The 14,272-nt window shown below is 46.6% G+C and overlaps 1 protein-coding gene across 2 annotated transcripts in view; it reads left to right on the forward strand.

Moving 5' to 3' along the window:
- Window positions 1-10,382: 10,382 nt before the first annotated feature.
- The window catches only part of LOC118914045 (stimulated by retinoic acid gene 6 protein-like), a 57,423-nt gene continuing 53,533 nt past the window's right edge, over window positions 10,383-14,272 (forward strand). Inside the window, exon 1 of one of the 2 annotated variants that reach the window (XM_036888529.2) lies at window positions 10,383-10,851. In XM_036888529.2, coding sequence (XP_036744424.2) covers window positions 10,832-10,851 — 20 coding nt within the window. In that variant the 5' untranslated portion in view covers window positions 10,383-10,831. The remainder of the gene's footprint in view (window positions 10,852-14,272) is intronic. The other variant, XM_036888526.2, reaches the window with a different exon arrangement.

A 14,272-nucleotide genomic window follows, 5' to 3' on the forward strand; every position in this document is an offset into this window, starting at 1 on the left:
CCCGAGACCAAATTCCTGACACCCAGTGGGCTGTTGGGGAGACCGAGACCCAGTCGGAGCGAGAACTTACCCGAGGTCGCTCTGGTAGTGCCAGGATGGATGTGTGGTCTCCAGATACAAGGCTGGCTCCAAATATTACACCCCTTAATCATCCCAGAAGGATGCGCTGTTTTATTTTATTCTGCGTTTAGTAGTTAACAAAGTTTTATTTTGAAAAGGGAATATATGGTTTAAAATTTCATAGCTTACAAATGGATACAACGATGAAAAAAGGGTCCCTTTCACCCTCTGTCCCAGTGCTCTAGGTCAGTCTCAACAGGCCACTCCTTCTCAGCTCTTTGTGCATATTTCCAGGAATTTTGTATGTCTATGAAACCACGTATGATTGTTTAATGTGTGTGTGACCAACCGAAGACAGTAGGCAGAAGGAGGGACTTGCTAACCAGGCTTTTTGGGTAGCTTTTCCTGACTTCACCCCTTAGTTTTCATTTGCCCATGCTGTTTACTGTCTTTTCTGAACAAGAGGTGAGAAAGCTTCTTGGAGTCTGGGAAGACCAGCGACAGGACTCTTGGGTGGTATCCATTCAGCTTTTCAACACTAGTTCCTTCCCAGTTTGCAGTCTTTCATGAAATGTCCTCATCCCCCAAAGGATAAAAAGATGTAAAGACATATACCTTCTACACCAAAAGACTGGCAAGATTTTGCTAAATTACACTGTAGCAATTTGGGGTATATGGATTATAAATGTGTTAGACCAAGGAGGACAGAATATAACTCTGAATTGAGTTGAATTTATTGATACAGGTACACTTACCTGAGATCCTGGGTTCAGTGTGTTGGTTTGTGTAGCTGGAAGTGCCTCTATAGTTTACTCAGCTGTTTAAGTGAAACTGAGACTTAATGATGACCTATATTTAGGCATGTTGAGATGCCAGTACTTCCTTAGTGTATCATAAAGGAAGGAATCAAAAAGCTTAGGAGAGATGCTGGAGTAGATTTATTATGGACAATCTACACATTCATCTACCTACTCCATACCCTAAGGGGGCCCAGAGGACATTCCCTTCCCTGTGACATTGGGAAATTCATTAGTGAGGGGAGCACCGGTATCCTTTAAAGTTCCGTGGTTGCTTTCTTCTGTTAGCCACATAATGACAAATGGGAGATGCCATCATTGAGATGGCTCCCGAGTGCCCTGGGGATGATGGGAATCCAGAAGAAGAGAGGCCAGCACTTAACTGCCAAGGACATAGCAGGGTACAGGTCCCATGATGGACAGTAGGATGACGGGGACTCTCAGTGTTTTGACCCACAGCGATCATTGTCATTGCCAGTTGCCACAGAGTTCCTAGGAATTAAACAGTGAGCAGCCTATTAAAATGTGACTTGCTGCACACAACGGGAAAGGCCCCAAGCCTGGTGTCCAAAAGCTGATTTGAATCGTCAGGGTCTCATATCCAGTTTTTAGACCTAATCTAGAAGGGGAGGTCAGTCCCCTTGAAGAAAGACTCTGTACATATTTTATAAATCCTCCTGTAAGCCCTCTCCAGAGGGACCTCTGACCCTTTACTAGAGTGTTCCACTGTGGCCCTCAGTCGGAGGAGGCCTTATGATGATCAGGCTCATGTTCAAATCACAGTGAACCCACCCTGTGGTTACTACCCCAGGTCCTGAATAGAATAAACATATTTGGCAACTGGCAGAATCCCAAATCAGCCCTGTGACACATGGAATAAGGGCTATTATAAGAGGCAGGGCAACGTGTAAGCCCTGGAACTTTCCTTTCCTACCAGGAGAGTTAAATAGCTGCCATCAGTTTCCTCATAAATAACCAAAAGATGTCACTTTGCTAAAGGAAGGATTCATTTTCTTAGGAGACAGCACAGCCTTGATTCACATGAGGAAAGTAACTGCCCCCTTTTAACATGCCTCTCCTACTTCTTTCAAAGTCATAATGTGTTGTTACTGTGTAAGGAGCATTTGGTCCCTTCCTGAGCCAGTGTCAACATAAAAACATAGTTGTTTTTTCTTACTTTCAAATGTCTCCCCTGTTGTGGGGGAAATGGCTCTCCACTTATCTTTCTACGTCATATCCCTAGTTTGTAGATTCATTGGTTCATTCTTCATTCAGCAAACTCTCAGAGGGCCAACGACTGCATGCCAGGCCTGCACAGGGCACTGGTGGTTAGATGAGTAAGCCAGGAGCTGGGGCTTAAGAAGGCGGCCTTAGTGAGGCAAGTGGGAAGCAATTTCAATGCAGTAAACGCTACTACAGAAAAGTGCTGGGGGAAAAGAGGCAAGGAGGCCTTCTGGGAAAGGTCCTTCCTAAATAGGATCTTCAAGAGCCAGGGCTACCTGGAAGGAGGGCAGAGAGAGGCGATGGTGTGTCTGAAGTCATGGAGACCAGGCAGAACATGGCGCAGTCAGGAGCGAGGAAGCTCAGCCCAGTCACAGGGCTGCTTAGGGGTATGGAGGTGCAGGGGCGAGGCCAGAGAGGGCAGTGAGAACCACACTGTCATTCTTGCCTGGCCAGCTGAGAAGCTTGAAAAGGTGGAATCCAGGCTTGGGCAGGTGGCTCAGGCCCGCATTTGCTGTCTGACAGAGACTCTTTAAAGGTGAAGGACAAAGGGACAGCACCCACCCACCAGGGAGCCAGAGGATAAGTCTTTGAGGAAAGTCCTTCCTGGTTCTCCATTCTTCCCTTCAGCGTCTTTTTCTAGGACTTCCACCAAAATGCAAGGTTAGTGCTTTGGCCCCCTGTGCAAATTGCCACCTTACGGACAATGCAGGGATTACAAATCCAAAAATGATAACTGTTCCTCATTCATTAGCTCAATACGTATTTCCTAATAATTCAAATGAGCCGAAGTGCTGGGATAAGATGCTCTTAATTACGAGGAAAGAATAGAAATGCATACAAATAATCGCCAAATGCTCAGAGGTGTGAGGTGGGCTGAAGCAATGGGGTCAGTGAGGGAAATTTGGGAAGGCTTCACAGAAGTGACATCTGAGCTGGGTCTGGCAGGGAGAGGGGCGTTTTTTTTTTTTCCCCCTCTTTTCATATATTTTTCTGTGCACATACAAAAATGTCTTTTTTTTATTACAGTATCATTGATATATACACTCGTATGAAGGTTTCACATGAGCAACATTGTGGTTACTACATTCACCCATACTATCAAGTCCCTCCCACACACCCCAAGGCAGTCACTGTCCATCAGTAGTGACTCTAAGATGCTATAGAGTCAGTCACTACTTGTCTTCTCTGTGCTATACTGCCTTCCCCGTGCACCCCGCTGCATTATGTGTGCTAATCATAATACCCCTTAATCCGCTTCTCCCTCCCTCCCCATGTATCCTCCCTCCCCACCTACCCTCCCCACTCCCTTCCCTTGGGTAACCACTAGTCCCTTCTTGGTCTCTGTGTCTGCACTGTTTTGTTCCTTCAGTTTTGCTTTGTTGTTATACTCCACAAATGAGTAAAATCATTTGATACTTGTCTTTCTCCAGGTTTATTTCACTGAGCATAATACAACATAGCTCCGTCCATGTTGCTGCAAATGGTAGGATTTGTTTTCTTCTTATGGCTGAATAATATTCCATTGTGTATATGTACCACATCTTCTTTATCCATTCATCTACTTATGGACACTTAGGTTGCTTCCATATCTTGGCTATTGCACATAGTGTTGTGATAAACATAGGGGTGCATATGTCTTTTTGAATCTGGGATCTTGTTTTTCTACAGGTAAATTCCTAGGAGTGGAATTCCTGGATCAAATGATATTTCTATTTTTAGTTTTTTGGGTTTTTTTTTTATATCGTTAATGTACATTTATTTGAACAACATTATGGTTACTAGACTCCCCCTATTATCAAGTCCCCCCACATACCCTCTTACAGTCACTGTCCATTAGTGTAGTAAGATGCTATAGAATCATTGCTTGTTTTCTCTGTATATACTGCCTTTCCCGTGTCCCCCCCTGCTACATTATGTCTGCTAATCATAATGCCCCTTTTTCCCCCTTATCCCTCCCTTCCCACCCATCCTCCCCAGTCCCTTTCCCTTTGGGAACTGTTAGTCCATTCTTGGGTTCTGTGATTCTGCTGCTGTTTTGTTCCTTCAGTTTTTTCTTTGTTCTTATACTCCACAGATGAGTGAAATCATTTGATACTTGTCTTTCTCTGCCTGGCTTATTTCACTGAGCATAGTACCCTCTAGCTCCATCCATGTTGCTGCAAATGGTGGGATTTGTTTTCTTCTTATGGCTGAATAATATTCCATTGTGTATATGTACCACATCTTCTTTATCCATTCATCTACTGATGGACACTTAGGTTATTTCCATTTCTTGGCTATTGTAAATAGTGCTGCAATAAACATAGGGGTGCATCTGTCTTTTTCAAACTGGGCTGCTGCATTCTTAGGGTAAATTCCTAGAAGTGGGATTCCTGGGTCAAATGGTATTTCTATTTTTAGTTTTTTGAGGAACCTCCATACTGCTTTCCACAATGGTTGAACTAATTTACATTCCCACCAGCAGTGTAGGAGGGTTCCCCCTTCTCTGCATCCTCCCCAGTATTTGTTGTTTCTTATCTTTTGGATGTTGGCCATCCTAACTGGTGTGAGGTATGCCTCACTGTGGTTTTAATTTGCATTTCCCTGATAATTAGCAATGTGGAGTATCTTTTCATGAGCCTTTTGGCCATCTGAATTTCTTCTTTGGAAAACTGTCTGTTCAGATCCTCTGCCCATTTTTTAATTGGGTTATTTGCTTTGTTTGTTGAGGCATGTGAGTTCTTTATATATTTTGGATGTTAACCTCTTATCGGATATGTCATTTACGAATATATTCTTCCATACTTTAAGATGCCTTTTTGTTCTACTGATGGTGTCCTTTGCTGTACAGAAGCTTTTTAGTTTGATGTAATCCCACTTAATTCATTTTTGCTTTTGTTTCCCTTGCCTGAGGAGATGCGATCAGGAAAAAGTTGCTCCTGTTTATATTCAAGAGATTTTGGCCCATGTTTTCTTCTAAGAGTTTTATGATTCCATGACTTACTTTCAGGTCTTTGATTCATTTCGAGTTTACTTTTGTGTATGGAGTTAGACAATAATCCAGTTTCATTCTCTTACATGTAGCTGTCCAATTTTGCCAGCACGAGTTGTTGAAGTGGCTGTCATTTCCCCATTGTATATCCATGGCTCCTTTATCATATATTAATTGACCATGGGAGAGAGGGTCTTTTAAAACCACCTCCGACATCCTCACTTTACAGAGGGGTGACTCAATATAGGTTAGGAAAGGACTTGGCAAAGTCTCAGAGCCCTTCAGAATAGAACTGGGTTGAAGACCCAGGTCTCTGGGTTTCCCAGCCCAGAGCTCCTTTTACTGTACATGGTTGGCCTCTGGTTTAAATGGGTTCCCCTCCTGGTGCTCTAGAAATAGTCTTCTGCTGTTCTCATCTGTCCCTGAGCAGCCGCATCCCAGCAATTTGTCCCAGCCTGCCTTTCGGTGCAATAATCTCATTCTCTGAATTCCATCTGTGATAAATTGCAGAGCACCAAAGCCTTCTCCAGGGAGGACACTGAGCTTAAGCTGGGATCTTAGCCAACCTGGGAAGAGGGCACAAGGTGTGTCCCTAGAACATCTGTCCACAGGGACTTCTTTGCACACAGGTACTTCATAAATATATGTGACATGAATGAATGAGAGAAGGCAGGGGAGGTGGATTGCACCTGAGAGGGCAGTCCAGATCTCCTGAGTACTTCCCAGAGTGTAGTCTGGGAAAATAAATTGTGGCAGGTCACAAAGGTCACTGAATGCCCAGCTGAGGAGTTTGTCTTTATTCTGCCAGCAGGGGGAGCCAGGCCTGTTTGTGACAGAGGACAAGATTGGAGTATAAGTTAGTTTCATTCTTTCTCAAAGTGAGAAAAATTGTCCCTAGTCAAGGGTCACACCTGCTCCAGAAAGCCATCTATATTACCTAATGAAGAAATTATGCTAGGTCTTCCAGTTATCTGGGTTGTTTTATTTGTAAATTTAATAATCAAGCCATATGTCTATAAAATAAATAGAGGCTATCTTGTGATAAGCTCCCAACACTCAGGAAACAAGCGCAGCCCTTGTGATGCACGGCTGAATTTCCTTCTGTCATGCCACCGAGACCCTGAGCCCTGCTCAACACAGGGCTCAAATAGTCTTCCTAACCTGGGTGCCGGGGTAGTGGGTCATCTCTTTCCTCACTCTCTACCAAGTGCAGCACCATCACGTGGCTCCTGGAAAGAGGTCTCTAGTGGAGTGCTACAGGGCTCTGCTCTATCCAGGGTTTTTACCAATAACCTGGATGACTCAGCAGAAGTATTTAAATGCCCCCAAAGCTTCAAAAAGGAATTAATATGCATTGGATAGAGGAAGCAATATTTTCAAATGCTTGCATAGGCTAGTATGGTAGAGAGAAATCAAATCTTGGAATGTTCTACAGATACATGTCAAGTTCTCTTTTTGGATTCAACACTAAAATGAGAAAGCATGAGAGGGAGAAAATGAAATCTGCCCCACAGCATTACCTCCAGGTTCAGAAGGGCCCTGTCTGGAGTATGGTAACCACTTAGAAATGGGTGCTCATCATTGTGGATGAAATTTTACTGAACCTTAAGCAGTTTAGAACAAATGTCTTAGCTTTCCTCCCACTTTAAGATGGCTGCCTCCCCAACCTCCCCAGGGCAGTTGGTAGCAATTCAGTTATGTCTCTTCCTTAATGGTGTGAAGAGAAGAATTGCAGAATTGTGGGGGAAACCACCATGCAAATCCAAGAATTTAAAATATCCATTTGAAGCCTTGGCAGTGGAGCCAGGAAGCACCCGGCAGATGGGCACTCCTGGAGGAGATAACATCTCCGAGGGCCTGGAAGGAGGTGGGCCTTGCAAGTCTTTTCTCTGAACAGTGTGGCACGGATGCACCAAGAACTGCTTCTTCCAAGGAAGGAGAGGGCCTGGTTTCATAGGAAACGCATTTACACTGTTCCTAGGCATCCAGTAAGAGAGTTATATTTCACTAGGTCCCCATTTGTCTCTGTCTTGTTCATTTTTCTCTTACCATTTTCAATTTTGAGAACAAGCATCTGTAAGGCGTATGCTGTATTTCGGATATCATTTTGAATCAGATCTAATTGTGGCTTCCTAGCCACTGTGATCTCATGGGAAGATGTGACTTGGACACTGTTAACTGCGATGTGATTGTATACCCTGCATTCCGGTCAGTACCCAGCAGTGTAGGCGTCCAATAGTAGCTACTGTTCACCGAGTGCTTACCATGTGTCAGGCACCCTCCTGAGGGTCTTATGTATATTAGCTCATTTCAACGTCCTACATCCCATGAAGTAGGTATGGCCGATTGCAGGTAAAACTGAGGATCAGAGATGTTAACACTGTAACTTGGCCAAAATGACAGCTAGTAAATGGCAGAGTTGGCCCCAAAGTCCACACTCTGAACCACTGCACCAGCGTGCTTCTCCATACATATGTGTTAAATGAGTAAATAAAGAAGGCCTAAATATGTGCCATAAGAGAAATGTAGACTAAAATTCCATCACAGTTTGATCAGGTGACATTTCATGTCAGATGTTATGCTTGAAATAGAACTTAATGAACAGAAAGGATGGTGGTAAGCAGAAGTGAGAGGAGGTGTGCCAGGTGGGAGTAAAGGGATCAAAGAACACAAACACAAATGGCCTGAATTGGTTGGTTACCTCTTCGTTACCTCCAGGACCTGATTGGAGCTGATTGGGCCAGGGGTGTTATGGACTGAATTGTGTCCCCCAGAAATTTGTATTTGGAGCCCTAATCCCCAGTACCCTAGAATATGACTGTATTTGGAGATGGGGCCTTTAAAGAGGTAATTAATTAAAATGATGGCATTAAGGTGGGTTCCAATCCAGTCTGACTGGTGTCCGTGCATGAAGAGGACGTTAAGACAGAAAGAGACACCAGGGATGCACATGTGCAGAGGAGAGGCCATGTGGGGACACAGCAAGAAGGAGAGAGGCCTCAGGAGAAACCAAACCTTCTGGCATCTTGATCTTGGACTCCAGCTTCCAGAACTGAGAAAAAATAAGTTTCTGTTATTGAAGCTAAGCAGTATGTGGTATTTTGTTCTGGCAGCCCTAACAAACTAATGCAAGGGAATTATGACCGAGCCAAATGTCAGAAAGGCATAGGCTGTCCTAGGACCTGCCTGGGGAAAAAGATAAACTTGGACAGATAAATTTTTCTAGCATTTAGAACCAGGGGAACCCTAGAAAGAAGGCAATGAACCCTGAGGGTAAAAGCTTAAAGGATACCAGGACAGTGATGAGTTGAAGCCGTGAGAGAGCAGAAACCATAGGAAGCAAAGGGCCTGAGCCATAGAGAGAACAGATTGGAGCAAGAATGCCCAAAGGGAAAGAGCCGAGAGAGAGCTCCCTCGGCCACAGGTGGGGAGGAGCCATTCCCAAGAATGGCTTCACTTTCCACACCTTCCCAGGGTGGGTCGCAGCCCTTGCAGGGGAGTAATAGGAAACCCCTTTGACTCAAGGCAACTTGAGTGGATCTCTGTGCCTTGCTCCCTAAAGATCCAGATTAGCATGAAAGACTGTGTTTAGGGATGGATAAACAACTTTAAAATATGTAGAAGTGCACAGTGACAATTAGGCTAGAAGGGAGGCTGAAGCAACTTCTTGGAAGGTTTGGAGTGCCAGGGTGTGGCGCAGACCTTGGGAGGACGCTCGACAAGGGCATGGCAAGTCTGAGCTGTGCTCTAGGGAGAGGTTTTGGTGCCTTGAGCGTGGGACTGGAGGCTGTGAGACCGTTAGAGAGCTCTTGCACTAGTCCAGACAGCAGGTGGTGAGGGCTGGGACTGCAGCAGCAGCAGTGTGAATGGAAAGGAAGTTGTGTTGATCAGGGTAGGGACTAGCTGCAGCAAAGTGTATAATGGCTTTAACAGAACAGAGGTTTATTCCTATCACATTAAAGTCTCAGACAGCTATTCCTGGTCTCCTCAAGTGTTGATTCGGATATCCAGGCTCCTTCCGTGTTGTGGCTCCACCATTCTGAACACCAACTCCAAGCTGGCAGAGGGGAGAAGAGGAAGTGAACTTCTCTGACACAAAAGTAAAGGGATTGGTGAGAACCGCTGGGAAGCGGAATGAATGGAGCAGGAGAAGGGGAGGAGCCACAGACAGCTTGTGGGAGGCGGAGTGTGGTGGTGACATTCAATGGCCCAGGAGCTGAGGATGCAGTGAGCTGACAGTCAAGGACACCTGGAGTCTAGCTCCCATTTGGTCCAGAAAGTCATTTGGAAACAAGGAGGCCATTTTGAATCCACAAGCCATTCTGGTAACTGGGAGATCTTAACGTATGCTCAGCAGCAAGAGTCATGCTCTGGCCTGATCAGAACTTGACTGTTCCTTAGGTTCCTGCATCTCTCTGGGTATTACTTGGTTCTTAGTCCCACTGACGAGTGCTTAGCTGTTGCTCTGTCTTAGGGTCGGGCTCCTAAGAGAGAGGCTCTGCTAGGCAGGGTGTCTATCACAAATAAGAGACTGTATGGCTTGCGACTGGCCACTCTCGGGTCAGGCATATGCAGCCATGGCCTAGTCAGCAGTGCTCTGGGGCAGAGTCGTGTGGCACCAGCATGGCTGCTCATGCCCTGGCCACAGCTCTGGGGGCACAGCAGGCTTTCTGAGGCTTAGCCAGTCTTGTTAGTATGCTTTCCTTCCCAAAGCCTCTGTTTTCTTCTCCTTAAAATAAAGGACTTGGACTACATGATACTTTCAAGTCTTCTGTGTTATGTGCTGTGTTATCATAACACTAGCTGCTATAACAAATAAGCTTGCACTTGGCTGGCTTAGTACCATAAAAGTTTATTTCTTGCCCACATAGCTGTGTGTGAGAGGGCAGTCAATGTAGAGGGCAGTTTCCTCTACATGATTCATGGATCTGGACTCCCTCCATCCTATTTCCTTTAGGGTCTTTGAGCCCTAAACGAGCACACAGGGAAGGAGAAGATAGGAAAGACACACTTGCTTCTTAATTGTTTTGGCCCACAAGTTACTCGTGTCACTTCTGCTCACATTCCATCGGTGAGCCGTTGGCCCATGTTTGCTCCTAGGGGCTGGGGAGTCTGGCGTCTGGCTGGGCAGCTTCTTCCCAGTGCCAGCGTCTCCTTACGGAGAGGGCGCAGCAATTCTTGGTGGACAGTGGCTGGTTCCACCACATGGGTGGTGTTCAATTTGAACTTGTCTCCAGCTCCTTCTCCCAACAATGGATGGCCTTGTATCCAAGGAGAATCTTGAAGCCAGTGGTCCTAGTTTCCTAGTTTATTGCCTTGAGGCAGAGTCCTACTTTATTGCCTGTAATAATTTTTACAGCTAGTCAAAGAAGCCTCAGCTGCTGGGCCAAGTTCCAGTAGCTTAGGGCCCCCTGACCACCCCCAACCCCCAGTGCCCACTGCAGGGGGCTCAAAGAGATAGCCAGAGTCCACGAGAGAGGAAAGAGGGGGGAAGTGCCTGCTTTTGCATGAGGAAGCACACGAGAAGGGGCGGAAGAACAGAAGAATAGCCCGCAGTGTTCTGAAACAAGGAAAAAGGCTGCCTGCTTGCTTTCATTTCTCTGGTGAATATTTGACTGGATGTTTGCTTTTTGTCTGAGTTTTTTGTGTGCTGTGAAGAGAACTGGGCAGAACATCAGAATATCAGAAATGATCATAACCAGGAGGCCAGAGAAGCTCAAAGACTAATCCAGAGAAGCAGCTTGCTCGCCGGGGCTGCAGGCGGTGCTTTTCCACCAACATGCTTTCCACAAGCGCAAGGTGAGTCAGCAGAGTAAGATCTAAGACAAGCCATGCTAGACAAGCACATGTCCTGGCAACCGTCTTCTCTGATGGTGGTTCCTGGAAACTGGGAGAAGGCACGGGTTAGCTCCTTTGTAGGCAGGCTAGCACGGAGGAAGGAACCATGGCTCGGCTTCGGGTCAGTGAAAAGATTTCTGTTTGTCTTCAGTTTGGAGCCACAGAGCAGAGTGGGACGAGCCCAGATAATGGTGTTAGAGGACCCAGGTTTGAATCCTGGCTCTGTAGTTTCTGGCAAATCTTAAAGGCTCAGTTCCCTCATCTATAAATCAGGCAGAAGAGCCCATGTCCTACCTAACACCCAGCTTTGTGAAGAACGTCTGAGAAAAGAATGTGAAAGGACTTTGAGATCTGTGAAGTCCTGCCCAGATGTCAGGAATTAAGAATTCTCACTCAAACATTTAAATACGAACGTTTGATCTTATCTGACCACAGAACTGAAAGGACTACCACAAAATACAGCAAAAAGTAGAGCCACCACTTTCTGGGTCATCATGTATCTGCTTAGATTGTTGAAGAATGCTGTGGAGGATGAAGAAGGAAAAAGAAGTAAAAAGACTAACAGGTATAATGAGAGTCACTTGGAAAAGGAGATACAGGTTTCCCCTTCTATCCGAAAGTAGAGCATTCCTATGAAATCTTTCGTAAGCTGAAACGGCATTGAGAGAAGATGCAATTACCCTTAATTTAGATGGGAAAATTTTGAGCATTCCTGAATCCAAGAAATAACCTCTCTTAGACTTTTCTGATACCTTAGGACACACCTTGTTAACGGATGCACAAAGAAGTCAAGATAGAGCACAGGTACTCACAGAATTCAGAGCAGTGCTGGCTTGATGCTGAGAATCTGAGTGTAGTTCCCCGGGAGGGAGCTCGACAGGGGCCGACGGGGGCCACTCGTGCTGCTTGGGGCGCCTGCTGCTGTAACAGCTGCTGCGTAGCACATGCTGAATGCTATTTTCACTTTTCACCCTTTTTCATAAAAGAGAAAAGCCTTTTCAGATTTCTTTTAGCTAGTGAAAATGGGTGCTAATGTAGGTCTTTCATAAAAGTGACATGGTGTACCATGAAATTTCGAAAAGCGGGGATACCTGTACCTGGAGTCCCAGACACAGGAAAGAGGGAGAGAGCCTGAGGGCAGAGGATGGAAAAGGACATGTGACATGAAACAGACCAGAGGCCCACTTGAAGGACAGGTGGGCAGAGAGGGGGAGCCAGCTGGGTGGGGAGTTGGGGGCGTGAGCTGGAAGGTGTCACGGTCCTGGTCTCCTTCTCCCTCTCCAGCTGGGCTCTCTGGATGGAGAGGGAAAGGCCGACAGGGAGCAGGGAGTGATGTGGTGGTCAGCGGCGGACTCTGAGGAAGGCCCCTGTGGTCACAGGTGGAGAATGGTTTGGGGTTGAGGGGCAGTGCAGGAGGCTACTGCCAAGTCCAGGTAAAAGGGATGGTGCGCTGGACTATGGTGGTGGCCGTGGGGCTGGAGACCTGTCTGGATTCAGCACGGATTGGAGAGGTCCAGCTGGCTGGGCTTGAAGTGGTGGTGAATGGGAGAGGCTGCTCCGGGTCTCATGGGTAGATGGAGGTGGCATTCCTGACGTGAGGACCCCCAGAGGAGGAGGAGTTTGGTAGGAGAGCTCAGCTGGGGCATGTTGGGCTGGAGATGACAAGGAGGCAGACAACTGGCCTGTATGGTCTGGGCTCAGAAGTGTGGACGGGACTTAGGGAACTTGACCCACCCCATGGTGCCAGCTGTGCCCTCTGAGCACCTGACATTCTTTTGAAGCCAGCACCATGCCCACCCCAGACCTCCATGCACCCCTCCCAGGATCTCCTTTCCATTATGGTTGTCTCCCTGGACATAGGCTGGCAGGACATAGGCATCCTCACAAAGAAGGACACAGTCCTGAGCATGTGGTTCAGATTTGTCTGGCCAGTGATGAGTAGGGGGACTCTGTCTTCTTTGAGGACCCCAGACATGGACCTTGTATTGGTATCTTAGTGTAACTTTAATGTGTGAATATGTTTCCTGTTTTGAAAATAGAAAAAGGTACAAATTCCAGCTCTAGCACTCACTAGCTGAGTGACTTTGGGCATTTACTTTCCCTCTCAAAAGCCTCAGTTTTCTCATCCATGAAGTGGGTATGATAGTCCTGCATAGGTTGTGAAAAGACTAAGTGAGATAATAACTAAAAAGACTAGATCTCAATGGCCAGGATGTGATAAACCTCCAATAAATGATAGCTATTTTTGTTACTAAGTGAAAAGAAATGAAAATGAATGGTGCTTTATTGGACAGTTAAGAATGGTAGGGAATAGAAAAATGGGCTTTTGTCTTCTTCAATCACCAATTTTTTTTGTGGTAATTCTCTCTGAATTTTGCAGACATGTGTGAAAACACTCCCATTCACACCCTCTGAAGGAGGGTACCCACCCACGGCTGGTCATTCCTTACTGTGCAGTAAGCTCCAGATGGATGGGTGAGGTCATGGCAAGGGAGGGAACAGAGATCTGGACCCACAGTGGAGGACACTGGGAGGCCCTGGGAGAAATGAAGTAAAGACAGGCCAAACACCAGAAGCCAACTAATACCTCATCTCTGTTCCTTAAAGCTTAACGTTAGTACCTGTGTTTGAGTCCCCCTGTGGACAGGTGATGGCGTCTCCCTGAACCTTGCTGTCTGAGAATCAGGTGAGACTTGGGGGAGAGATGGTTTGCAAACCGTGAAGACAGTTCTCGCCATGATGCCGGTAGCCCCATACGGGGGAGACCCCACGGCTCCTCTGCCTGCTGGAAGCCTGTTCCCAGCCTGGCCATGCTGATTCTGTGTCTCAGAGACAATCAGCCAGCTGGTTAACCAGTGGAGCCCGGACACCCAGTCAGGGCGTTCAGCTCCTTGGTACCATGGCTCCTGTGCATCCTGATAATGGTGGTGCCACCCCAAGAGAATGCCCCCAGTGACTACTGGGGGCCAGGCTGCTGTGTGGAATCCTCCACTCCCATCTCGTGGACAGCATCTGTGGGCAGCAGTTGTAGGGAAGAGGAAGCAGGCCTGAGAACCAGCATGCATGGTGCTTTTCAGTTAACAAGGCACCATGTGTACCCATTCCCTAATGACCAGGGAAGTGCTGGTATTACAGCCACTCTACAGACAAAGCAGCCAAGGCTTCCGGAGGAGAAACGATTCACCCCAGGTCACAAGGTCTCTGACTTCAAATCCCAGAGTCTTCCCTCCAGACAGATCTGAGGACCCGCGTGAGCATGAAGACATCCCCATACACCAACAAGGAGGTCACCAACCCAGAGCCAACCATCCCTAGTTGTACAGTGAGGCCAAAATGGATGCGAGTAGTCAGGCAAATGAGAAGAAAACAGATTTGGACATGC

This window comes from Manis pentadactyla, chromosome 3 (assembly GCF_030020395.1).
Source record: "Manis pentadactyla isolate mManPen7 chromosome 3, mManPen7.hap1, whole genome shotgun sequence".
In the NCBI taxonomy this organism is placed as follows: Eukaryota; Metazoa; Chordata; class Mammalia; order Pholidota; family Manidae; genus Manis; species Manis pentadactyla.